The following is a 26,849-nucleotide window of genomic DNA, read 5'->3' as shown; positions in this document are numbered from 1 at the left end:
TGATTAGACAGGAGAGCGATAAACTTGGGTTAGGATGACATGCTTCAGCCAAACCATGGTTTAACTCAGAACAGCAGCAGGATGACTGCAACATCTCTCCCAGAGTGTCTATGTTTGCACTAAACTGAAGTTATTTCCCCCCCCCCCATGCCAGCAAGGAAATAATTCTAACAGTGATGACGAATAGCCTTTTATAGGTGATTTACATACCATAAGAACAGCTGAAAATAGTTTTTTGAAAACGGCACAAACAACAGAAAGAAATAAACACCTTTCGTCCAGAAGGATGCTAGCCTTTCAGCAGGCTTTAGAGAGAAGGAGAGAAAATTCCCCTGCAGGCATACTAGGTTTTTGTGATCTTCTTTACAAGGCTGGGATAGCAACCACTTTTCAGAATGCGCTTCTCTGCAGGTTTTGTCATCAGGCTTTTTTTTTCCAGGGTCAGAACAAGGCCTTGCCTCCGGGCTGATTAGTCTATAGCAGCTCAAAACCAACATGGTCTGCGGAAGGGAAGCACTGGAGAGTCTTTACGGGCATGTGACTATAATTGACATAAAAAAGAAAAGAAAAACCCGGCTCATTCAGTAGGTTAGGGATGAATGTGCATTCCACGCATATCTGTTGGGAATACAAACATTAAATGCAGACGCTATGTAATGCATGAATACTTGATAGGTGTTCCAAGACTGTGATAGTGCTCATGTGACTTCCTGCTAAGCGTGACTTCTCCCCACCACCACCACTACTCCAAAATCTTAATTCTGAGTGTCAGTTTCAGCCTAAAATTTATCCCATAATCAACAGGCTGCTAGTTTCAATTCACTGAGAAATGTTTTGGCTTGTGTGTGTTGGTTGATTAATTTGATGTAGCTGGTTGTTGTTGTTTTTTAAAAAAGATACTTCCATGGATTCCACCCCCTTTTCTTTACAATAGTTAACCTGATTTCTTTAGCAGCGTTCACTGTCCTAGTTAGCTGATTTTAGACAGATGTTTATCTCTTGACTTACAGTCTAGACAGATGTGATTTACAAACTGTAGCCCAGCTGGTAAATTGCCCTGGGATCTGCAGCCTTATTTTCGATGCGTAGAGTTATTGTGAAATACTTCTTTTGCAAGTGCTTTTGCAGCAGCAGAGGCTGAGCCAGCAAAGGTTTATTGGAGCAGCTGAAGATGTATTTTGTTTTATTCTTAAAAGTTGTTAACGCAGGTTCTATTTTCCAGTTGCAAAAATATATGGAATATGGTGCCTGGTCGGGGGGGGGGGGCAGCGGCGGATATTTATCCTATCAAATCTCAGAAAAATCAGTTCCCAACATTCCATCATGCCATAGTGTGTGACCAAGATGCAGAAACTGGGGTGGAGCTTTGCAAATAGGATTTGTTTCTCACTGGCTTGGGTCAGCACTGCACCGGGATTTGTTGTTGTTGTTTAGTTGTTTAGTCTTGTCCGACTCTTCGTGACCCCATGGACCAGAGCACGCCAGGCACTCCTGTCTTCCACTGCCTCCCGCAGTTTGGTCAGACTCATGTTTGTAGCTTCGAGAACACTATCCAACCATCTCGTCCTCTGTCGTCCCCTTCTCCTTGTGCCCTCCATCTTTCCCAACATCAGGGTCTTTTCCAGGGAGTCTTCTCTTCTCATGAGGTGGCCAAAGTATTGGAGTCTCAGCTTCATGATCTGTCCTTCCAGTGAGCACTCAGGGCTGATTTCCTTCAGAATGGATAGGTTTGATCTTCTTGCAGTCCATGGGACTCTCAAGAGTCTCCTCCAACACCAGAATTCAAAAGCATTAATTTTTCAGCGATCAGCCCTCTTTATGGTCCAGCTCTCACTTCCATACACCGGGATTAGGAAAGCCAATTCAGCTCCAGCATGCCCTTTAAGACTGGAAACATACGAAGCAACAGCGTAGTTATCAGACAGACTACTGGTCCACGCAGCCCCAGTGCCATCTATTCTCAGTTGCTGCAGCTCTTCAGCATCGCAGACAGATTGCTTCTCCCAACTGCGTTCACTGAAATCCTTTTTTTAAAAAAAGCTTCCCTGGCCTGCTGTTGTATCTGCGACATTCTGCATGAAACATGTGCATTCTGCCACTAAGCTCAGACCCCCGCCTTGCATTTTAAAATTTACTTTTGTTTTCTTCTGAAACTTAAACATCTGGCTTTCTGTGCATAAGCACACTCTTAGATGAAGACTTTTAACGGAACGTTTTAGTCTTTCACAATCCTTCATTTCAGAATTCTCACATTTTCCTTCTGCGGCTGTTAACGCTGGTCTTTGTTGGGCTGCTTTTGGGTTGTGCCTTCTCTACGCCAGTAACGGGGGGGGGGGTTCAAAATATTTCCCCCTCCACTTCTACAAACTTTAGGGTATCCCTGTGCCTGCTGATTCTTCCTTCTCGTGGGTTCTGGCTGTTTAAGGTCAGAGCGCGTTTGGAGCATAGCTGTCAACTTTTCCCTTTTCTTGCGAGGAATCCTATTCGGAATAAGGGAATTTCCCTTTAAAAAAGGAAGCGTTGACAGCTATGGTTTGGGGGCAGGGTGACACCACAGGTTTGGCACCACTGACATTTTAAAGTCCGCCAGTGATAAGCCTCCAGACTTAGAAAATGCATATGCTTTTAATATCTCCGCCCTTGGAGGTTTTTAACGAGAGGTTGGATGCCCATGTGACAGGGATGCTTTAGCTGAAGTTCTTGGTTTTGCAGGGGATTGGTCTAGATGACCATTTAGGTCTCTTCCAACTCTATGATTCTATTATTATGATAAAGACTGAAGTTTTGACTTTCTGGGCTACCAGTGGTTGGGTACCTGCTCTTTTGCTTTTCTTGTTCATCGTATGACTGTGGCTTTATCATCACTGGAGAGAGAGGTTTCATTATAAGACTGAACATAAGGTCTCCTGGGGCTGGTGGAATTTCTAGGCTTCATACAGGTCCACCAGAGAATGTTATGTGCATTTTCACTGGTGTGATAACCATTGGCTAGATACATAAGTGCTCTTGAGGAGTAGTTACATGTGACCTGAAACAAAGAAAATCTCATATTCTCAATAGTGGCATCCTGTGCTTGGAATACTGACATAACTTGTGTCCTAGCAAACAAGAAGTGTACATTTGATATATTATTAATTAATTAAATTAATTAATTAGTATCCTGCCCATCTGGCTGGGTTGCCCCAGCCTTTCTGGGTGGTTGACAAACAGGAGGATGGATAAATAGATGAGTTAGTTGCTCAAATGGACCAGTTAGTTATGTATATTTTCTTGATCAAAAACAAAAGGAACATTTTATAGTCTGCAGCTTGCTTTTGAGGTCAGCTAGACCTTGGCTGCGATCCCAAGTTTTGTGTCCCTGCCACATCCCCCCTTCCAATTTTCACATGAGGACTGACTGTCCCAGAATTGCTTTTTCTGCATGAGGTAAACTCTCCACTTGCTTTCTTAGGCCATCTTTGGCTTCCTGTTCCATCACTTTTGATCATCTGTTTTGGTGGAGCGTGCAAAGAGAGGCAGACTGACTTCACCCTATCGAAGGCCAGCTTCCTGCTGTTTGTACCCAGTCATGTGAAAGAAAGAGCAGCACTTATGACATAATCCTTTTGGGTGCAGTTTGCTGAACCACACACACCAAAGACAATTAATTGATTTGGCTAGTTACACCAGTGGCTTCCAGGCTTCCTTCTGTCGCAGAACCCTTTCCATTTGTGGTTGACGAGGACCTCCTGCATATTGGAGCGGGCTTGTTCCATAGCACGCTGTTTGCACGTCTTTGGGACACCCTGTGAGTGGACTTAGAATGCATCCAGTGTTCTGTGGTTGTGTCTTGCACGTAACTTTCCCAGTGATGGACAGAGGGTGGACATGGGGAATGTTGCGCTAGCTTCCCTGATTGCAATACTAGCATTTCTGTCTGATCTTCTTCTTTTTTAATTCTTTTTATTAATTTCAATTCATTATACAACACCAAACATTAACATAACAAAAAGACAAACAGGAAAAAAAAACCCCGAAAATTAAATGAAAGACATTACATAACATAAAACATCAACAAATTAAATTTAAAATAACTAAATAACTAAATAACACAACAATAATTGACTTCCCTTCAACTCGGTTTCGGAATATGTTACAAAAGGTTTTCTATCTGCAGTTTCATTTTCTTAAATCTCTTTACATTGCAGGCGTTATATCGAGCCTACTGTGATTTTTAAATTTTTTACCTCTGTTTCAATATATGTCATAAATTTATTCCATTCATTATTAAACTTTGTACCTTTTTGGTTTCTTATTTTCTGTGTCATTTTTGCCAATTCTATATATTCAAATAATTTAGATTGCCAATCATTTATGGTTGGGATTTTTGACGTCTTCCAGTTTTGGGCTATTAATGTCTGATCTTCTCATGCTGCTTTCACATGGCAGATGCTCTTCCACTAAAACACGCTCCTTCCTGGATATGAAGTTGGAGAACCAATGCAACATAACGTTCTTATAGTTTCTTATGACACTCGCTGCGCCGCCCATGAACTACGAATCACAGAAGCAAAAGGGAACTTTGGAGAGTTTGGGCTGTCCTGGCTTGAGTTGCACTGGCTTTTGAGCTTCTTGGGGCTCTACGTTTAGCACCATGTGGAAGTTAAGTTGATGGTGTGGTGATGGTCCAAGCCACTCCAATCACATTGTTACTCTACAGAACAGCTTTTTGACAAGGGAAAAGCTTTGCCAATTGTGGGAGGGTGAATCAGAGGACATTTGGAGCCAGTGTGGTGTAGTAGTTAAGAGTCAGTGTGGTGTAATGGTTAAGAGTGGTAGACTCGTAATCTGGTGAACCGGGTTCGCTTCCCCACTCCTCCACATGCAGCTGCTGGGTGACCTTGGGCTAGTCACACTTCTCTGAAGTCTCTCAGCCCCACTCGCCTCACAGAATGTTTGTTGTGGGGGAGGAAGGGAAAGGAGAATGTGAGCCACTTTGAGACTCCTTCGGGTAGTGATAAAGCAGGATATCAAATCCAAAACTCTTCTTCTCTTCTGTTCCATATGTTCTGAAGCACACTGATGTGGCTAATTGAAATGTAAAAGAGACCACATGTTTTGGATGTGCAGGTTGCCCATATTGTATTTTATGTTGTGTAGGACTGGGTGATATGTAAATATATTTTCCAAAACTGGTCCATATTGTGATAATTGGTTTCATAATTTTTGATCCGGTTTCATAATTTTTGACCCGCGAATCATGATGTGTGTTGTTAGGGCTGGTCTATATATTGTCCAAAACCGGTTTGAAGTTCATCTCGTGATACTGGTTTCATAATTTTTGACCTGGTGGTATATAACAAATGTGTGTGTGTGTGTGTGTGTGTGTGTGTGTGTGTCTGTTATGCAAAAATCACAATGTGGGGAAAACCATTAAGCCAGCCCAATGACTCCACCCTTATTTCAGACATTGTGATATATCGGTATATCACGATGTTTAGCAAGTGATGTATACTGTATTTTTTGCTCTATAAGACTCACTTTTTCCCTCCTAAAAAGTAAGGGGAAATCACAAAAGCCAGAACAGCAAGAGGGATTTCTGCTTTCGCTGTGCAGCGATCCCTCTTGCTGTTCTGGCTTCTGAGATTCAGAATATTTTTTTTTCTTGTTTTCCTCCTCCAAAATCTAGGTGCGTCTTGTGGTCTGGTGCATCTTATAGAGCGAAAAATATGGGTAATGACGTTGAAAACCAGGTATCGCTCAGCCATAATGCTGATTGCTGGTGAGGAGTTAAAAAGAGCGGAGAGCTAATTTAGGTATGTTTAGGGTGGAACTTAAAATTAATTATAACACTATAGTGGCAGGCATTAGAATTGTCTTTTACAAATAAGTTTCTATAGAAGGAAATAAACTGGGAAAGCCTTAGAATAGCAATGTACAGTAACTTAGATAACGGAAGGCTAAGGGAGAATTTGGTAGAAGATGCCTACATAATGCTAGCAGCAGTAGTAAAGAAAGTTAGCAAAAGGGATTTAATTAATGTGTACAATGAAATTATATGATCCCTCCCCTCCCCCCAAAATGTGTCTTTGTTACAGTCATTATTTCAAAAAAAGGAGAAGTTGGGGATTAAAGCTGGGAAGGTGATTAATTAGACAGAATTTCCTGAAACAAGACATGACTTCATTCTAGAAGAGAAAAGAAAAATAGGCAGGGGATATGACCGCTCTCACTGCTGCAGAATTGAGATTGCTTCTGGAAAATGATGGAAATCTGAGGATGTGATCGCCTTGGCTGGATTTCATCTGGGCGTTCGCTCAGCCAGGCTGTGCAATTACCGTGTTGTGCTAATAAGGGCACTGCCAGAATGTGATATTTGCTACCGTTGTTGTTTTAGTGCTTTTAAATGTGTGAAATGCCTCACAATCCTATTAACTTATTCTTCCTCACAGCAATCCCATGAGAGAGTTCGGGGTGGCCTGATGCAAATTGGGTACCTTGCAAGATACAGAGATTGCCATTGTTTTAGAAGGCTTTTTTTAAAGAGAGAGAGAGAGGGAGAGATTGGTCATATTTATGGAAGTAGTTTTATGTCTGTCAATGCCTGTATTCTATTCCCACTAAATGGACCTTCCATATGCATAGGGTGTCTGTGTATAAGCATGCATGCATACATACATACATAATCTATTTGGGATGAATATGATAAGACCTTTCCCTTCATGTCCACTATTTGAAACAGAATGGTCCAACTGATCCAGCAATTCATATGTCTACAGTAGAGGATGTGCTTTCAGTAGTTTTGTAGAAAAGGGAATTCTGGCATTTCCAAATTGCATTGACAAGAATGGACAGAATTGCTCCTCTCCTTGACAAGCAGCACATCTCAAAATTCACAATCAACAATATGAAGTATAGGGCCGGGCAATATATTGTCAGTCAGGCAATGTTTATTACAGCAAACAGCCAACATTAGGCGATATATTGATAGATCACCAAAAACTGGTTTGAAGTCCATATCATAAAAATGGTTTCATAATTTTTGACATGGCAATATATTGTGAATCATGCAAAAAATCACAATGTGGGGAAAACCGTGAAGCCAACCAATGCCAACTCCATCCTTATTTCAGTCATCGTGATATATTGTGATGTTTAGTTGGTGATATATCACAATGTTGAAAGCCGGCTGTTGCCCAGCCCTAATGAAGTATCACTTTGCTAAAGTGTGGTTTGTGTTGCTTACATCTAAAGCAGGGTTAGGGAACTTGTGGTCCAGATGCTGGACTTAAGCACCCATCAGCCTCAGCCAGCATGGCCATTGACTGAGGTTGATGGGAGTTGGAGTCCAGCAACTTCTGGGAAGCCACAGGTTCCCCATCCCTGATTTAAAGAAACCAGAGTCAGGAGATTAAAGGTAAAGGTAAAGGGACCCCTGACAATTAGGTCCAGTCGTGGCCAACTCTGGGGTTGCGGCACTCATCTCGCTTTATTGGCTGAGGGAGCCGGCGTACAGCTTCCGGGTCATGTGGCCAGCATGACTAAGCCACTTCTGGTGAACCAGAGCAGTGCACGGAAACGCCGTTTACCTTCCCGCCGGAAGGTACTTGCACTGGTGTGCTTTCGAACTGCTAGGTTGGCAGGAGCAAGGACCGAGCAACGGGAGCTCACCCCGTCACGGGGATTCGAACCGCCGACCTTCTGATCGGCAAGCCCTAGGCTCTGTGGTTTAACCCACAGTGCCATCTGCGTCCCCTTGTTGAGAGATTAGCTAATATGAAATCAGCAGCACTGGGAGATGGCAACGTATACCCTTTCAAGAAAAGTCTGCCCAAGTGCTATGAGCAACATTGCAGACCCTGAGGCTATGCTCCTTGCACTCAATTATGCACCTGGGGGCCATGCCTTGAACATTTCTGATGCCACCAAATCAAGGGGGGGGGAGATATGCGGAGACCAATAACTGCCAACATTGTATATATTATGGAATTTTGCCGTAGGAGCTCAGAAATAAGAACAAGCGTATTCCTATGCATGACTGGAACAGAATTGTCAGGTAAATGTGTATTGGATTGCATCCTAAATTTGGAAATATGTTTGTGTTGAACACCTTGGCTTTGGCGAAATGCTGCAAACCTAATTTAATTTTCGTGCTATATATCCAGTGAAAGTAACTAGGCTTGAGCCCATGTTGACCCCAAAACAGGATGGGGCTTGGTCCTCTAGGATCTCTGCACCTTGTCTTGTCTTTCCTCCATGGTTGTGGAGGTAAGAACTTGGACTGAATGCTCTGGGGTGGGGAGGTGGGAGAAGGGAGATAGCCAGCCTGTACCCCCTTTCCCATGAAATGAGCCAACATTTACGTGACTTAATGGGCACAAGGTTCCCCAACAGAGTTGGGGAGAAGATTGGCATGGAGCTTTCATCCCTTCCTGGCCAGCTTTTATCCCTTCCTACTGGATAAATCTGATCTAATTCTTTGGGGAGCACAAGAGAATTGGACGAGTGAGTGAGGGGATACCAGACTGGCACCAGTTTTCCAGGGTTCCAAACATGGACATCTCCCAGCCCTACCTTAGAGATACTAGGGATTGAACCTGGGTTCTTCTGCTCTACTACTGAGCTCTTGGCTCTTCCCTCTGTGGAGTTACAGGGAACCAGGCAGAGGGCCTTCTCATTAGTGGTGACTGCCTTGTGGAATACTCTTCCATCAGATTTCAAGGAGAAAATTAACTATACAACTTTTAGAAGACATCTGAAGGCAGCCCTTAATGTTTGATGCTTTATTATGTTTATATATTTGTTGGAAGCCGCCTAGAGTGGCTGGGGCAACCTAGTCAGATGAGTGTGGTACAAATAAATTATTATTATTATTATTATTATTATTGATAATAATTTACAAATGGTTCCTTCCTTACAAATTGTTTCTAAGTGCTAAGTTCTATCCAATCAGGAAATGACTCTTGCCATTGATATTTGCAAGTTCTTATTGTCTTCTTGCAAGCCATCTTTGGCATGCATATATATAGGTAAAGGGACCCCTGACCATTAGGTCCAGTCGTGACTGACTCTGGGGTTGCAGCGCTCATCTCGCTTTATTGGCCGAGGGAGCTGGCATACAGCTTCCGGGTCATGTGGCCAGCATGACTAAGCCACTTCTGGCGAACCAGAGCAGTGCACGGAAACGCCGTTTACCTTCCCGCCGGAGTGGTGCCTATTTATCTACTTGCACTTGACGTGCTTTTGAACTGCTAGGTTGGCAGGAGCAGGGACCGAGCAATGGGAGCTCACCCCGTCACGGGGATTCGAACCGCCAACCTTCTGATCGGCAAGTCCTAGGCTCTGTGGTTTAACCCACAGCGCCACCCGCGTCCCTTTAATATATATATATGGTCAAAACCCACGATAAAACAGCAGTATATAAAATTGCAGTGTTTCTTTCTGTGAGTTTAGCATTCGTTTATGTGGGTCGTGTTGCCAAGGCCAGTCTTTTAATAGATGCACTGAGTTGTCCCAGGCGAGAGACGGTTTCTAGGTCTAACGCAGAGTCCCCACTTCCAAGTTGTTTTGATAGCGGCAACGGGAGACGAGAAATGAAATGTGTGCTAAAGTCATTTGCCCAGCCCTGAAATAGAGGCAGCGAAGAAAACATCATATAGCAGTAAATCATTCACCTGTCCAACATTCTTTAAAGCCCTTTCCCCAAATGACTTTAACAGTCTGAGGGTCACACCTGAGGTTAAGAGTCTGCTTGTGCAAAGCACTTCTGATGATAAAATGCAATTTTTAAAACATTGAATCCGAGGCATTTACAGACAACGGAGTCTGTTCCATGTGAGAGTTCGGTTTCATCCCGAATGGCGGCTGTTACTTTATAGACAGATTGACAGATGTTTCTCAGACAGGTTCTATAACGGGGCCAATTTGAGTGTCAAAGCAGTTAGCGCCTGCTTAGGTGTGAGAACTTAAAAGTGTAGAATTTTTTTTGTAATTCTCGAATTGCAGGGCATGTGTGTTAATTTTGAGGAGATTTTGACATATCCGATAGGGACTTGTTAATAAGGACCAGTGCTATATTTCTATACTCATCACAAACGCCTCCCTTGTTCTTTTAGAATGGCAATGGCTCTCATCTGAGAGGTGCTGGCTTTAAAAAAGCCCTCATAAGGACGTATTTTAACGATAGATAAAATGTGATTGGGGGTGGATGTGTATTGCGATAAGTAATACCCATGGAGCCCAGGACAGCTTTTGAGAAGCTGATCAGTTAAATGCTACACTCTTGATCCAGCTAGAGAAAGCCACACTTGCAGTCCTAACCGTGTCTACTCAGAAGTAAGACTCAATTCATTGAGGCTTGGGGGGGGGCCTAAATTCCATATAAACTAATGGTGCATGTCTGACTTTAGTTCCCATTGCTTCTAATGGGTCTTAGTGACGGATAATTTTATCTTGATGGAGACCGGAAGCTTTTAACAACTGTTTCAAGGTGTCTGTGAGTATCTGTGTCACTCCGCTTTGCCTCAGTTTAAGACAAGCCTTGCAAATAAATGCATCTGCAAAAGTTATGGCCTATGTACTCCCAGCTGTACTTATAGGAAACGTAGGAGGCTGCCTTACATTGAGTCAAATCATTGGTCCATCGAGCTCAATATTGAGGGTTTGAAACATTCACAACCCTACCTGGAGACGCCAGGATTGAACCCAAGACATTTTGCATGCAAAACAGATACTTCTATCACTGAGCAATGGCACAGCATATCTCATGATAGAATGCAAGAAGAAGAGACTTTATTTCTGATGTTGTGACCAAGGCGTTTTGGTCATAACCAGAAAGCCACCAATTTGTAATTTAAGTTTGTGGAAAGCTTGCCTCTTGATGGTGAAATTTCCAGACCTGGAATTTTAGACGTCTTCCGGCATTTCAGTTAGAATCATTGTAGAAGTAAGACATATGGTGTCTTTATACCATTCCCTGTATGGTTTCCTATTTTCCATTTTACCTAGATTTATGTAGCTCGGCGCCCTAATGCTTATGGCACATGAGCTGCTGTATTTGCATTTGATACTTCAGAAAGGAACTTTCAACATCCAAGGTTGGAGTTTTGAGTGGAAACTTTTAAGTCTCTTGCTTATATAACCACATTCCTTGGTTAATCCAAACTGCTGAGGTAATGAGTTTTGTGGTCTTCATATGTTCCTGAGATAGTTCTTCACATATGTAAAAACTGAGCGCGATCGGAAACTTTTGGAAGGGAAAGTTTCATCTAGGCCAGTGGGTTACAAACTGGAGATCCTTGTGAATGGCTATTCCCTTTGCTCCTTTACCTTACTGTACCTGTTTGCTCAATAGGTGTTAATGCAGATGCCACATGTAGGCTTAAAACTGAGCAGCAACCAGCTCACTTGCCCAGGGACAATAAGGCTCAGACCTTCCCCCAGTATTATCCATCTGATTTTGTGTGGTTGTATGTGTTGTCGTGATAGTTAACGTGTGCCTGCAGACCTTTGTGAATGCCAGTCAGGGTGTGTGGATCACTAAGCAGTTTCAAGAACTGATGTATCACAACGGCTAAGGAGACCAAGGTGCAAATTTGGAAAGTTCCTGGTTTGTATCTCTCATGATGTGCTGTGATCTCACTAGGTTGCTTTGAGTGAGCCAGTGTCTCTCAGCCTCATCCCCCACAACCCCTACAATAATACTGACCTACTGCATGGGGTTCTAAGGATTCCAGCATTATATATGTGAAGCCCTTTACAGACTCTTAAAGTGATTTATAAATCGTAGAATGTTTGCCAGATTAGATTATTATTATTTACTGAGGGTGGCTTGTTGTGGACTTAGACCTCCAGAAGATTGAATTCTATGCAAAGCCATATGATGGGCACGACCACTTCTGGGGTATAGTGCCAGCCTTCTTGAAGGCCTTCTCTTGCACCCAGCCTGGTGCCATCCAGATGTTTGGGGCCAAGGGGTGGTATAGACCAAAACATCTAGAGGGCACTGGCTTGTGGGAGTCTGGTGTAGATTTTGAGGGGCATGGTTAGAAGAGCTGATAGTGTTGCATTTTGGCTGAGGAGACTTGCTCAATTCGCTGCCCAGCCATGAAACTCGCTGTCTGGCCTTCGGAAGTCAACATGTGTCAGCCTGACCTACCTTGTAGGTTTGACCTGGAGGTAAAAATAGTGTGATTTCAAGTATGCCACCCTAAGCTGCTTGTGGAAAACAAATGTAATAGATCAGTTGTTCACAAAATTGGCACTGGTGTTTGCTGATTATAATTCTAGAATAGTGACTGTAGATTGAATTGGTTCAGAAATTCCAATAAAAACACCAGTTATATGCAACTGGTGTAATGTGGCTTCACTCACTTTTGCCTGGAAACACGTTCATATTATTATTTTCACTTTATGTCTATATAATAATAATAATAATAAATTTTATTTATATCCCGCCCTCCCCAGCCAAAGCCAGGCTCAGGGCGGCTAACAACAATCAAACAATCAAACAATCAAATAATCCAACATTCTAAAACATTTCATTATAAAAATTAATTAAAATCAAATTAATGGCAACCGTTAAGCAAAGTTCTGTGCAGGTTGCCAGAGGAGGGAGTCAGGCTGGGCCCTGACCAAAGGCCTGGTGGAACAACTCTGTCTTGCAGGCCTTGCGGAAAGATGTCAAATAAACAAACAAAAAACCTTCCAGTCAGATTGTTTCACTTTAAATGTTTATAAGGTGCACTCGTGGAACATGTTATATCTCTCAAGGGGAATGGTGTTGCTTGTGTGTTATGTAAATATGCCAGGAAGCCCAACTGCATGAGTGGAAGTTCTTAAACATTCCTGGAGTGATGTGTGAGGAGCAATTGAGGTGGTATCAGCTATGTGCTTCTGGGGAGACATATGTACAGTGGTACCTCGAGTTACAAACAAGGTTACAAACTCCGCTAAGCTGGAAGAGATACCTTGAGTTGAGAACTTTGCCCCAGGATGAAAATGGAAATCGTATGCCGGCGGCGCAGCCGCAGTAAGAGGCCCCATTAGCAAAAGCACGCCTCTAGTTAATAACAGTTTCAGGTTAAGAACAGACCTCCAGAACAAATTAAGTTCATAAGTAGAGGTACCACTGTACAGCATGTCAATATCAAAACTGGTTCTACAGATGTCCTAGAGTCTTTCAGCACAGTAGACATGAACATAAAGCATATCTTAATTGTTTGGTTTTTCCTCTTTCTGTCTTAACAGGACCCGCAGAGGTTCCCATGATGTCGCCAAATGGATCTATTCCTCCCATACATGTGCCTCCAGGTTATATATCACAGGTATGCTTTTTCAGCAAAAAAAATTGGGTGCCGGCAGGGATGTGTCATTTCAAACATTTGCATGGAATTCAACATCCCGCCTTCTCTCTCTTTTCATGCGCAAGCTTCTAGCCCTCATGGTGGCGACCTGATCCCACCTATGAAGGCACCAGCAGGGTTCTTGGTGACAAAATTGTGTACTTCCTCTTTGCCTCCAGCTCAAAATGCCTCTTGTTGAGTCCCTTCCGCTGGCTGGTCAAAGCCACCCTCCCATGGAACTCTGTAGAAGGAATGGAGAAGAGGGTTTGCAGATCTGCTTCCTGCTCTCTGACTAATAATAATAATAATAATAATAATAAACATAAACTTTTATTTATATCCCACCCTCCCCGGCCAAAGTCAGGCTCAGGGCAGCTAACATCAGATATATAACATTACAGTGGTGCCCCGCAAGACGAATGCCTCGCAAGACGAAAAACTCGCTAGACGAAAGGGTTTTGTGTTTTTTGAGTCGTTCCGCAAGACGAATTTCCCTATGGGCTTGCTTCGCAAGACGAAACGTCTTGCGAGTTTGTTTCCTTTTTCTTAAAGCCGCTAAGCCGTTAATAGCCGCTAAGCTGCTAATAGCCGTGCTTCGCAAGACGAAAAAACCGCAAGACGAAGAGACTCGTGGAACGGATTAATTTCGTCTTGCGAGGCACCACTGTATTATAAAATCAAACAATAATTAAATTACCTCCTAAAAACAGGTAAAAATCAAATTAAAGTCTAATTAGATGGCTTTCCGCAGGGTTAGGGTTAGATAGAGGCAGAAGGGGAAGATCTCTCCCAACTATCCCTGGACCATCCATTTGGACGTCCCCATCTGATCTTCCTCCCTCGTCTCGGGCTGCTCTACATTACCACGAAGAGTAAGCTTTGTGAAATCAGCCCTTTAACATCTGAATATAGCAGCTGGCCGTGTAGTCATAGGAAAAGCTATATATTGTCTCTCTCTCTTCCCCCCGCCCCACATTCTCCCCGTTGAATTGAAACATACTTCCCGCCATGTGGAAAACGAATGTTCTGTTTTTTCAAATGACTTCATACCAAGTAACAGCTTGAAGCACGTAGTAGTCACTTGGTGTAGCTTTTCTGTTGTTGTTTGTTGGTGCTGATGTTATAATAGCTGTGTTCGCCTTATTTGCTCTTGCCCGGGCCCAGCGATGTCGGTAATTAATAGGACTATTGAGTGATTATTTAATTTGCCTTCTGTTTGTTTTGGCACTGGGATGACAAGGATGTAAAGGAAATAAGAACATTCCAGCTTGCAAACGAAAACATATTTTGACTTCGGTTTGGTCGGCCCTCGGAAGGCTGTGTCTCGAGAGCCAGGCAGAAAGCAGATACCCCTGTGGAGAAATAACAAGGCCTATTAGGTGAAAGCTATAAAACCCACCCCACCCCATTTTGTTACACCAACCCTTTGGGCTACAGAGTTTTAGCCTCAAACGTTACCTTTGCTGCCCATTGATTGAAGCTCTGGATTGAAGCCACCTAGGTTCTGGGAAAACGATCTGCAGAAAGAGCTGGCTTGTGTGGGGCAAGGTGGGCTTTGTTGACAATCAGCAGGTGAATAATAATAATAATAATTTATTATTTGTACCCCGCCCATCTGGCTGAGTTTCCCCAGCCACTCTGGGCGGCTTCCAACAAAGATTAAAAATATATGAAAATGTCACACATTAAAAACCTCCCTGAACAGGGCTGCCGTCAGATGTCTTCTAAATGTCAGGTAGTTATTTATCTCTTTGACATCTGGTGGGAGGGCGTTCCACAGGGCGGGCGCCACTACAGAGGAGGCCCTCTGCCTGGTTCCCTGTAGCTTTGCTGTGAACAGCTGTAGAGCCTCTTTAAAGCAGAAAGGGGCACAATGTTTATGGGGTTGTGGGATGGGGACTCCAACTGCTCTGCAATCCTCCCCAATCCTTTGCTTCTTCCTCGAAGATCTCCCTTCCCTCAACTCCCACTGTTTCTGAAACACAAAGAAGAATGGAGAAGCCACCTCTGTCTCTTCCCAGCCTTTCCTGTCTTTCTCCTCACTGCTGAAGCCTTAGTTTTGTAAGCTACTTGCAGCCAATGATCTGTTCCTTGCTGCCATTCCGTAAAACATTCCGTACTTTGATAGTGCTATATATATACAATGGTACCTCGGTTTTTGAACGCCTCCATTGACAAACATTTCAGCTTTTGAACGCCATAAACCCGGAAATAAATGCTTTGGTTTTGGAACATGCCTCAGAAGTCGAAGATGCCACGTGGCTTCCGCTGAGTGCAAGATTCTGAGGCCTAGCTGTTGGCTGTTGAGTTTTCAGTTTTCGAACTTTTCAGAACTCGAACAGTCTTCCGGAATGGATTACCTTCGAAAACCGAGGTACTACTGTATATATATATATATGCTTAATATAATTAGTTGCAACCCAGAAGTTCGAAAACATGCCTCACAGGGTGTCAATACAGAGTCCCTTCTATTTGTTGTATTTTCTTTGCTTGCTGAGGTGCTGGTTTTTTTGTGTGTGTTCTGGTTTGCTCAAGTCAGTTTGCTTTGTGGCCATAGTGTGGATGTCCTCTCTTGGCTTGATTACTTGACTATATGAGGTGGTGTCAACTTTGGAGTGCTCTGCTGAATTGCTTTATGTTGGGCAGGAGTGGAGAGCCTCGGGGCCAGATATTGCCCTTAGACTTCTCTCTGACCCTTGGGCCTCTCTCTAAGCCATGCCCCATCTCCCCAGACCACACCTCCTCACTGTTGTTCCACTGTTGCACCCTTATTTACCTGGCTTTACCTGGCTAAAATGGGCCTTTGAATTCTGATAATGCCTTTTGCTCATCTGGGTAGAGCATAAAGAGGAAGGGGTGTGTGTCTTTATATGTAGAAACTACCCTACTGTGGCAAGACAGTTTTTACATTTGAGTTTGAATGGTCATCAGTCATGGATGCTTTAGCTGAGGTTCCTGCAGAGGGTTGAACTAGATGACCCTTGAGGTCCCTTCCAGTTCTACAATTCTATGATTCTTTGCTCCTCCTACTTTTGCCTCTGGCCCCACCAGCATGTGGCCTTCATAAGGTTGCCCAGAAGTAAAAGTGGCTATGAATAAGTTGGCCTATGTTTTACCTATTCTTCAACATTCACTGAAAGTTGGGGGGTGGGGTGGGGGGATTACACTTTTCAAAGCTGGCTGAAGTTTTCGTGAAAAGTGATTCCTTTTTTGGCCCAGCTCTGTTTCCAACACAGTCCAGAAAACCTTGTTCTCTTGGGACAGACAGTGGGAGGAACTCATAGCTTATATAGACTCGAAGTGCCGGGCTGCGTGAACCTGTTAAGTCAGACAGAACATTATCTAAGCCTGAAGGAAACGCAGATATGATTTCTTTATGAAGTCTTGGGTAAATCTGTTCAAATGTATTGAGTCTCCGTTAATTCCCAAGGTCACAATGAAAATACAATTTACCTTTTAGAAACATGACTATAAACTTTAAATCTCCCCATAGAGAACTTTTCCCCAAAACGTACCCAGAGTCAAAAGTAATATGCCGTTATTTGTCAAAAACTTTAGGCATAACCTAGCCAAAACTTAGTTCTTGGCGATTGATTTCAGTGGGGAGAGCTAAGCACCAACGTAAGAAGATCTCTGCTAAATCAGGCCAATTGCCCACTTATTCCAACATTTTATTCTTACAGTGGCCAAGGAGATGCCCATTATGGGACATGAACCCTATTAAGACACCCCCATCTAAAACTTGGAACTGGGCGCTTTCTGCAGTACAAAGTAGACGTCAGGCACATCTTGTGTGCTTCAGGGACATGTGGAAGGTGACTGAGCTGATTTAATTAAAAAGAGGTGTAGGGGTCAGCTCTGCTCCAGGATTAGGGGCATTCTCAGGTAGGATATCCACAGATGGGCAGTGTTCAGTCCTAATTGATCATTTGCCCATTATAGCTCGTTTATCTGAAACGGTGGATTCTTACGCTCTTGGGTTTTTTGTTTTGTTGCAAATAAATAATGCATTGTTCACCGTTAGCTCTGTCCGTGCTGTTCGGTGTTCATGAATAAGGCAAGGTTTGTCCATTCAAAGGGGCCGCCGGTGCACGTATTTCGGTTTTCCTTTGATCTCCATTCAAAATTCCATTGATAAAGCAATTATGGAATGCCGTGCTATAATTACTGTGGCTGCCTGAGTGTCTGCCGTGAACGACGTTACCACCAAAAGTGCTGGCGCTTCGATATGGACGTTATTCTTCCTAACCATGAAAAGCTTTTTATTATTATTAATGGGAATAAAATCCATGCGTCTTAAAATTATTTCACCTGTGAATTGCATCCGTTATATCAACCTTGCTGCCTCCTCTTTTTTTGCAGGTAATAGAAGACAACACGGGTGTTCGCAGGGTGGTGGTCACACCTCAGTCTCCGGAGTGCTACCCTCCCAGCTACCCTTCCGCCATTTCTCCGACCCACCACTTACCCCCATATCTTACTCACCACCCGCATTTCATTCATAACTCTCATACGGCTTTCTACCCACCGGTGACTGGGCCTGGAGACATGCCACCCCAGTTTTTCCCTCAGCATCATCTCCCCCCTACAATCTACGGAGAGCAAGGTAAGAGGACAACTGGTGTGGGGTTTCTAGCCTTGCAGAAGCAGCTCGCTGGGTGCTATGCTAGCCTCCCAACAGGTGGGTCGCTGTTGCTCACAGGGAGATGGGCACATTGCAAACACACTGGCAGAGCTGATCCAGCATCCTGCCAATGTGTTTCCACCATGCTGCCCTCCTTTCTGCGTCACCCTCTCCTTCCCTATAAGCAACAGCCACCTAACTCTTGGGAATCAAGCATAGCGACTCTGCCCTACCCAGTGAGCCTCTTCAACCATCTGGACTTCGTGTATTTTGCTGTTTCCCCCCAGCATGATTGTATTTTGCATGGGTATTACAGGGAAGGGATTTATTTTTCTATAAATGTTTGCAGTATTTGCTTCATTATCAATACCAGGCTTTGAAGTTGTACCAGTGAAATGTTGCAGTTTGCCCCTTCAGCTATAAGAGGAGCAGCGTTCGAAACTCCCGTTGTCCTAGGCGCATTTTGCAACAGGGTTTTCATTAGCGTGAGCAGTTTCTGAGCTCTGAGCACAGTACTGCGCCTAAGATTTCAGATTAAAACTGCAGAGCGGAAGGAAAGGGGACCTTTTTCCGCCTCCCCACTTCCATCTACTATCTGAAGACTGGAGAAGAGACCCTCTTAAGAATATTAGGGGTATGGACAGGGGACGGACTAGACCAGGTGAAAAATGAACATAATATTTTAGCTGCAGTTCGTTCATTTTCAGCTTTGTATTTTTGTTATAATAAAGTGTGCCTAGACATTCGGGATGCAGGTGGTGCTGTGGGTTAAACCACAGAGCCTAGGACTTGCCGATCAGAAGGTCGGCGGTTCGAATCCCCACGATGGGGTGAGCTCCTGTTGCTCGGTCCCTGCTCCTGCCAACCTAGCAGTTCGAAAGCATGTTAGAGTGCAAGTAGATAAATAGGTACCACTCCAGCGGGAAGCGGCTTAGTCATGCTGGCCACATGACCCGGAAGTTGTACGCCAGCTCCCTTGGCCAATTAAGCAAGATGAAAACCGCAACCCCAGAGTCGGCCGCAACTGGACCTAATGGTCAGGGGTCCCTTTACCTTTAGACATTCTGTTGTTGCGGCCATAATCTAGGTTTAAGGTACCATTAAGCTCCTAGCTTTCATATCTCAGTTCCTCACACTGAAGAGGAGTGCTGCTGCTCGCGTCGTCTTAGAGCTTTGTAGCACTGTTAGGGGCTTGCTGGCTGGGAGGGACTTCAGGAGAATTGCTTTCGATGAAGCGTTAGGGTTAGGGAGAAATTCCTAATTATAAGACGAGGGGAGTTGGAGGCAAGATGCCTCTGGGTACTAGTTGCCTGAGAGTTGCTGTTGGGTATCTGGTTCGGGGCTGCGAGCAAAGACCGGCCTTTGGCATAAAGGTAAAGGTAAAGGTACCCCTGACCATTAGGTCCAGTCGTGACCGACTCTGGGGTTGGGGAGCTCATCTCGCTTTATTGGCCGAGGGAGCCAGAGTACAGCTTCTGGGTCATGTGGCCAGCATGACTAAGCCGCTTCTGGCGAACCAGAGCAGCGCACGGAAACGCCATTTACCTTCCCGCCAGAGTGGTACCTATTTATATACTCGCACTTTGAGGTGCTTTCGAACGGCTAGGTGGGCAGGAGCTGGGACCGAGCAACGGGAGCTCACCCCGTCGCGGGGATTCGAACCGCGACCTTTCGATCAGCAGGTCCTAGGCTCTGTGGTTTAACCCACAGCGCCACCCGCGTCCCTAAACTATGCCTTTGGCATAGTTTGTCATAAATGGGGAATCGCTTTTCTTGGAGGCCTTCAGAAAGAGGCTGGGTAAGCATCTGAGGGACTCTTCAGGACCAAGGCTTCCTATCATCCGGGCGAGGGGTAGTGGTTGTGCTTGTCCGGTGCATTTGTGTTTAGCCAGCTGCAGTCAGGTTAGCAAAGAAAATTAGATCTGACAAGCCTTGCCCTGCAGGCAAGGACCACTGTCAGAAAGAAGCAAACACGAGTCCCCTGTTTTGTCGCTAATGAATAGAGACAAAGCACCTTTATCCCTCATGTCATGTGAAGTCATGCTGGTGACTTCTCAAAAATGGAGAAGACGAGAGGTGTCATTTATTTATTTTGCAAAAACACACACAACTCCCAACAACAATCTTTTGCCTGCTTCTGGAAAAGAATGTGCAGTGGGTCACTGTGAAACTGTCTGATGGTCCCTGAGGGTAACAGGGCCATCCTTATTGTGTGAGAGAGATTTGAGCAGTTTCCTGCATCAGAGATGCTCCTCTTCATGTGTGCTGTGAAGGGAGACCCTTTCCCATTTATGATAATGCGATCAGAATGCAAGACATGCAACTGAAAGCAATTGAGAGCAGAATTGTTTCTGATAGATGTGGTTAATCTGCGTCATACCCAAATGGTAGAATTCAAAACAGCAGCAGGGATTTTGCAGTGAGTTTCTCAACATAGGAAGCTGCCTTATACCAAGTCAGACCATTAGGTCAGTCCTGCCTGCACTGGCTGGCAGCAGCTCACCAGGGTTTCAGGCAGGGGTCTCTGCTAGCCGTGCTTTGGAGACACCAGATATTGGATCTGGGACCTTCTACTTGCAAAGCCGATGCTATTGCCCCTGAGCTAGGTCCCTTTGCCCCAGGTGTTTTGAACGATCACATCTTTTCAGAGCTCATTTTCCCCACTGATGGTATTGCTGCTTCCTTTAGGGGGGAGTCCCATGAGCTATATAGCCTTTGACGCAGATGAAAATGCTTCACTATCAACTGTTGTTTTCTTAAAACTGCCCTGAGATCTACAGGTATGGGGCGGAACACACATTTATTAAATGAATGAATGAAACGACACGATGGAAGTATCACAATTTGTTATGGCGATATACTCAACTCTAAAGTACTCAGTAGACAACGTAAAACCTGAGATTTATAAAAGCTATAAATAAGTAACTCCCCCAACAAAAGCACATTTTTCCTAAGTCTATAAGCCTGGGCTCCAGAGGGGCTCCGTGAGCAGGCTGTTGCATATATTTGGGGCCATTACTGAAAAAGCCACACTTTCCCCATAGCATTTCTTACCTCCTTTTTCATTGAGAGAACTGTGAGCAGGGTCTCCGGTGTAGCCCTTAATGAGCTGTGCAGTATATACAGCTATGCCTGGCATTACCGCTCGTTTTCCATGTGGCTGCAGAGGAACTGGCAATGCCATGATGCTGAGCTTAACCCTGTGGTCAGAGGCTACTGCCTCCCCATGGAGTTTCAGATGCCGCGCAGTAAATTTAGGTGAAGGTTGACTTGGCCCAACCTATAATTTATGGAAATAAAGCCCTTTGACATATGTTTAGAATTAGGACAAGAGAGGCATAGCTTTGGCATGCAGAGAGTTATGAATAGTAGTCTTCCATTTCATTCCTCGGTGCTTGAAAGTCTTTTAGGTCTTGGGATATGCTTTTAGGTCTGGAGCAAGTTTGGAAAAAAGTCCACGTATCATTATATAAGCTATGCTTACAACTCTAGCATTTTGTGCTGCAATATCTCCCAGATTCTGCAACTACAGAAGATGCGTTTTGCAGTTGAGCAAATGTGCATGGATGAACATATTCTGTGCCCTTCACAGATTTGATGCAAATGTGCTAAATATATAAAGGAATGACCGGGATCTAGCAAAGGAGGTGCCCACGTATGAATGTACTAACTGGAAAAAAAAACCCTCCCTCCCTCTCAGCTACTTCAGTGAAGATACGGTACAAGTTGTAACCAAACATCTGTTGTTGTGGTCGGAGGACATTTTCAAATTAAAGGATGGCCAGTTTCTTTTTTAGACAAGAATGGGCAAGATTATCAGGATTGGCTCATGGTGCAAAATGTTAATTTCAGGCATGTGCATTTCTAGGGCTCTTGCTGACATTATGTTTGAAAACCTGAAATAAAAAATATTCTAGGTTTGACCTACTGGCTCTATGAGACACCTTGACTTGACGCTGAAGCATTTGCATGTGCAGTGGTACCTCGGGTTACATACACTTCAGGTTAAAGACACTTCAGGTTACAGACTCTGCTACCCAGAAATAGTACCTCAGGTTAAGAACTTTGCTTCAGGATGAGAACAGAAATCGTGGCGCGGCGGCAGCGGGAGGCCCCATTAGCTAAAGTTGTGCTTCAGGTTAAGAACAGTTTCAGGTTAAGGACGGACCTCCAGTACAAATTAAGTACGTAACCAGAGGTACCACTGTATTTAGAAGAGTACAGTGTCAATAGGATGCAAGTACACTGGTACCTCGGGTTACACACGCTTCAGGTTACATACGCTTCAGGTTGCAGACTCCGCTAACCCAGAAATAGTACCCCGGGTTAAGAACTTTGCTTCAAGATGAGAACAGAAATTGTGCTCCGGCGGCGTGGCGACAGCGGGAGGCCCCATTAGCTAAAGTGGTGCTTCACGTTAAGAACAGTTTCAGGTTAAGAACGGACCTCCAGAATGAATTAAGTACTTAACCATAGGGACCACTGTATTCAGTGATCTGATTCACACGGCATGGTAAACCTAACTTGTTTACCATGCAAACAACAAGTGCTTGTTGAAGCTTCAACAATAACATGGAGCGCTATTCCACTTTGTTCCTTCCTCCGTCTTTTCTTTACCGCTGCACCGTGTTGAACCAAGCAAAGGTTTGGTTTGCATTTCATCTAAGCTGGGACTTGTGGTCATGCTGTCTCCTTAACCAAGAACAATCCTTGGCTACAGCTCATGGTTAGTGTGAACTAGAGTTTCACCACCACTCCTGGATTGGATGACTTGTTAAGCCAAGTCTTGGCTTAGCTCAACTCAGCAGGAAAGAGGGCTTTGGAGGAGGAAAGCAGCTGCAAGCTCCTCTTTGGGAAATCTCATGGTCCTGATAAGTTTAGTGTTGTGTGGGAACGCAAGCAGTGTTTTTCATTTTGGTGGTAAATGAGTGCTGAGGAAGCTGGCTTTGGAGTCTAAGCTGAACCGGTTTCTTTTCTTTAAATTTCAGAGATTATACCACTATATGGAATGTCCAGTTACATAACCAGGGAAGATCAGTACAACAAACCGCCGCACAAAAAAATCAAAGAACGGCAGATCGATCGCCAAAACCGTTTGAACAGCCCCCCTTCGTCCATCTACAAGAGCCATCTAGGAAACTGTTCCCCAGTCTACAATGGCACCATCAAGGCTCACAATGGAGCCGCGAACGGGGGAGGAGGAGGAGCAGCCGTGCCTGTCGTGAAAAAAACCGAACGCAGAGCAAGAAGCAGCCCAAAGTCAAGCGAGCAGGAATTGCACGGTAAAGTTTGCTGGTGCTTCTTCGTAATAGATTTCATAGAATCATAGAATCATAGAGTTGGAAGAGACCACAAGGGCCATCGAGTCCAACCCCCTGCCAAGCAGGAAACACCATCAGAGCACTCCTAACATATGGTTGTCAAGCCTCTGCTTAAAGACCTCCAAAGAAGGAGACTCCATCACACTCCTTGGCAGGAAGTTCTTCCTAATGTTTAGGTGGAAACTTCTTTCTTGTAGTTTGGATCCATTGCTCCGTGTCCGCTTCTCTGGAGCAGCAGAAAACAACCTTTCTCCCTCCTCTATGTGACATCCTTTTCTATATTTGAACATGGCTATCATATCACCCCTTAACCTCCTCTTCTCCAGGCTAAACACGCCCAGCTCCCTTAGCCGTTCCTCATAAGGCATCGTTTCCAGGCCTTTGACCATTTTGGTTGCCCTCCTCTGGACACGTTCCAGCTTGTCAGTGTCCTTCTTGAACTGTGGTGCCCAGAACTGGACACAGTACTCCAGGTGAGGTCTGACCAGAGCAGAATACAGTGGCACTATTACTTCCCTTGATCTAGATGCTATACTCCTATTTCATTTTTTTTTAAAAAAATACTCTCAATAAACTAAGCTAAAGAGGCACCAATGTTGTTCAATGAAGCATCGGACGCATAAGCAGTAAGCCGAGTTGCTTTCGTTTTGAAGTTCGGAAAAGATTGGGACAGGGGAGGTTGGATAGAGCTTTGCCTGTTCTCTCTTTGTGGGGCCACTTTGTGCATTACACAGTAAACCTCAGCAGGAAGCTGTAGCAGGAAGCTGGAAGGTGTAGCTAAAGGGAAGTCCCTGTATTTTGTCCTTTTTGGCAAAGACATCAGTCATATTTTTAGGTTAAAACATCAGCACTCCACCTATAGTGAATCCAGGAAACAACCCTTGAATGCTGTCTAGTACCAGCATTAAAAATAGCTTCTGGGTTGTATCTAATGCTGCGTGTGCCATGTTCTGCTCGTGTAATGGAACTTCCTCTTGCCCTTCTCCCCTGCCTTCTACAAATCTTCTCCAAGAAGCCCCCCAAGCCTAGAGTGTGCGGGGAGAGGGAAGGAGGCTGAAATTCCATTGGGCAAGCAAAAGTCTGCTGTTCCAGTGGTTGGCAGCATTGGATACAAGTGCTGGTTCCCTTGGTATTTTAAGAAGTACATAAGATTAGATGGCTTTCCTGCATGTACGTTCACTTGGAAGTAAATTCTATTAAGGTCACTGGGACTTACTCCCAAGGAATTATGCGCAACTGCTACCTGTGGGCTTTGTTAAATTCCAAGCTGCGATTTGAATGCCAGAGTTTAGCTATGTGAAGAAGTACTTCCATTTTGCCTGCACATGCCTTTCCAACATTCAGCTTCATGGAATGGCCCTGAGTTCCAGTGTCATAAGAGTGGGAGAAGCACTTTTCTGGGTCCACTTTCTCTGCACCATGCATCGTTTTATATGGTTTTTAATTTTAAAAAGCTAACCTTTTCTATATGCATTAAAAGCCCCTGCCCAATAAGGAGTAGAGGGCAAGTCTTTTAACTGCATTGCAATATTACCCCCATCAGTTGCAACTCAGATTTGTAGCCGTTACAGATTTGTATGCGAGCGACAACAGCCGCCCCCACCAAAGACATTATGCTCCCTCTCCTGGAGATTAAAGCAGGAAACATGCTGAATGTCTACAAATCTCTGGAGGATATAATTTGGGGCCAGCTCAGTTTGGCCCACTTTGACTTTCAGTTCTCCAGCTGATGGACACTGGGTCCTGTTTTCAGATTTCCTGGGTGCTACACGTTCTAAATGATTATGCAAAACCAGCAGCCCTCTTTTGGCATAAAATATACATTTTGGCTGAAGCTCTTCTGGGTACATATGTGAGTAAACACCCCTTTCACCACCTGCGAGGTCTACACCCACTTCACTTGCAGGAACGATGAAGGATGGTTCCTTGGAGCTATCTGGCAACTGTGGTCGTTTCCTCTTTTCCCAGACACAACAAATGAGTTGCTCGGGCCACAGAGTGAAGCGTACATCAGGGAGTGGATGTAGCAGATGCAGGAGGTGCCCTGCCCATTGATTTGCTTCATACCCAAACCATTTCTTATGCCCAGGAGTGCTACGTTTGTCCTGTGTTCTTGGCTTCTCTACTTGAAAAGATCAGGCAGTAGCTGATGGAAAAAGATCCTGTGTAGCCTATATTATCATATGATATATATCAGGGACGTCCAACTCCCAAAAGACTGCAATCTACTCCTAGGGGGGGAAATTGCAGTGATCTACCCAAGTTATTGAGCCTTTTTTAAGGGGGAGTTCCCAATTTCCATTCGCTTTTGGGGGGAGTCGAGCCATTAATCGCTCACATACGTGCAGCAATAACTCCGTCTTCTGCTTTTGCAATTGGGCGCGAATGAAGGACAGAGTGAGGGGACAGGGCCAGATGTTCTTTTTTTCCTGGCGGAGTACAATGAGCCCGCAATTGACCACAATCAACGGAGGATCGACCTGTCAATCGCGGTCAACCAGTTGGCCATTCCTGATATATATCATAACAACATAGAGGAGCTGGGTATGTTTAGCCTGGGAAAGTGGAGACTGAGAGGAGATAGGATAGCCATCTTCAAATATCTCAAGGGCTGTCACATGGAAGAGGGAGCATGCTTGTTTTCTCCTGCTCTGGAAGATAGGACACAAACCATTGACTTCAGGTTACAAGAAAGGAGATTCCAACTAAACTTTCGAAAAAACTTTCTGACAGTAAGAGCTGTTTGGCAGTGGAACAGACTCCCACGAAAGGTGGTGGGCTCTTCTTCCTTAGAGGTTTTTAAGCAGAGGTTGGGTGGCCATGTGTCATGGATGCTTTAGCTGAGATTCTGGCATTGCAGGGGGTTGGACTAGATGACCCTTGGGGTCCCTTCCAACTCTTAAGATTCTATGATGATATGTTTGGTTATGATAGAGCTGCTCCCGGTCAGAGGAAGTCATACTGGATTACATGTACAATTAGGCTGACCTGGTTTTGAGGCTGCTTCCTATGCAAAATAGCAGCAGAAGCTGTTTGGTTTGCAAAAATCCTGACATGTCTCTGTCTGAGTTGCAAGCATGTTGTCCTAATACTGCAGCCGCACATTGCATAATTAAGAGTGTGCAACTGAGATAGAGGCTGCAAGTGTTTCCATGTAACGCAGAGTCGGTGGGCACCCTTGGAGAGTTGCTATCGCCAAGGTCCCCTTCCCCTTCTGACTTAGTGGCCCCCAAGGCATTTATGAAATGGCACACCTGTGCCCAGGTTCACAATGCTCCCCTTTGTTTCCAGTAGTGATGACTCACGTCAATGGGGTCTGCATGTCAGAGCTACAAAGGTTCGCCTTTCTTCCTCTCCCCGGTTGGAATGCTTGGCCTTGCCTTTGACTCCAATATGTAGCTCCTAGTGCTGAAGTTTCAAGAGGGGGAAATGAATGCTTTTCTTTTCTTTTGGTTTGTTTTCCCAAGCTGGCAGAGGAAAAAAAAGTGTAGCTGTTCTTCCACCCCGCTTTTTTCAAAGGGGCATTGTGCTTCGGCGTTTGTTTGCTTCCGTCTCGCTGGTCTCCGCAAAGATCCCTTTCGA

General features: G+C 44.5%; 1 protein-coding gene across 2 annotated transcripts in view; it reads left to right on the top strand.

The window, feature by feature from the left end:
- The window catches only part of FNDC3B (fibronectin type III domain containing 3B), a 282,075-nt gene that overhangs the window by 154,300 nt on the left and 100,926 nt on the right, over positions 1-26,849 (top strand). For both annotated transcript variants that reach the window (XM_081007808.1, XM_081007807.1), the window contains exons 4-6: positions 13,228-13,304; positions 17,685-17,928; positions 22,935-23,228. In XM_081007808.1, the coding sequence (XP_080863934.1) occupies positions 13,228-13,304; positions 17,685-17,928; positions 22,935-23,228 (615 nt within the window). The remainder of the gene's footprint in view (positions 1-13,227; positions 13,305-17,684; positions 17,929-22,934; positions 23,229-26,849) is intronic.

Source organism: Podarcis pityusensis, assembly GCF_964106645.2.
Source record: "Podarcis pityusensis genome assembly, chromosome: 5".
NCBI classification, from domain to species: domain Eukaryota; kingdom Metazoa; phylum Chordata; class Lepidosauria; order Squamata; family Lacertidae; genus Podarcis; species Podarcis pityusensis.
This window is presented reverse-complemented; position numbering and strand designations above follow the sequence as displayed.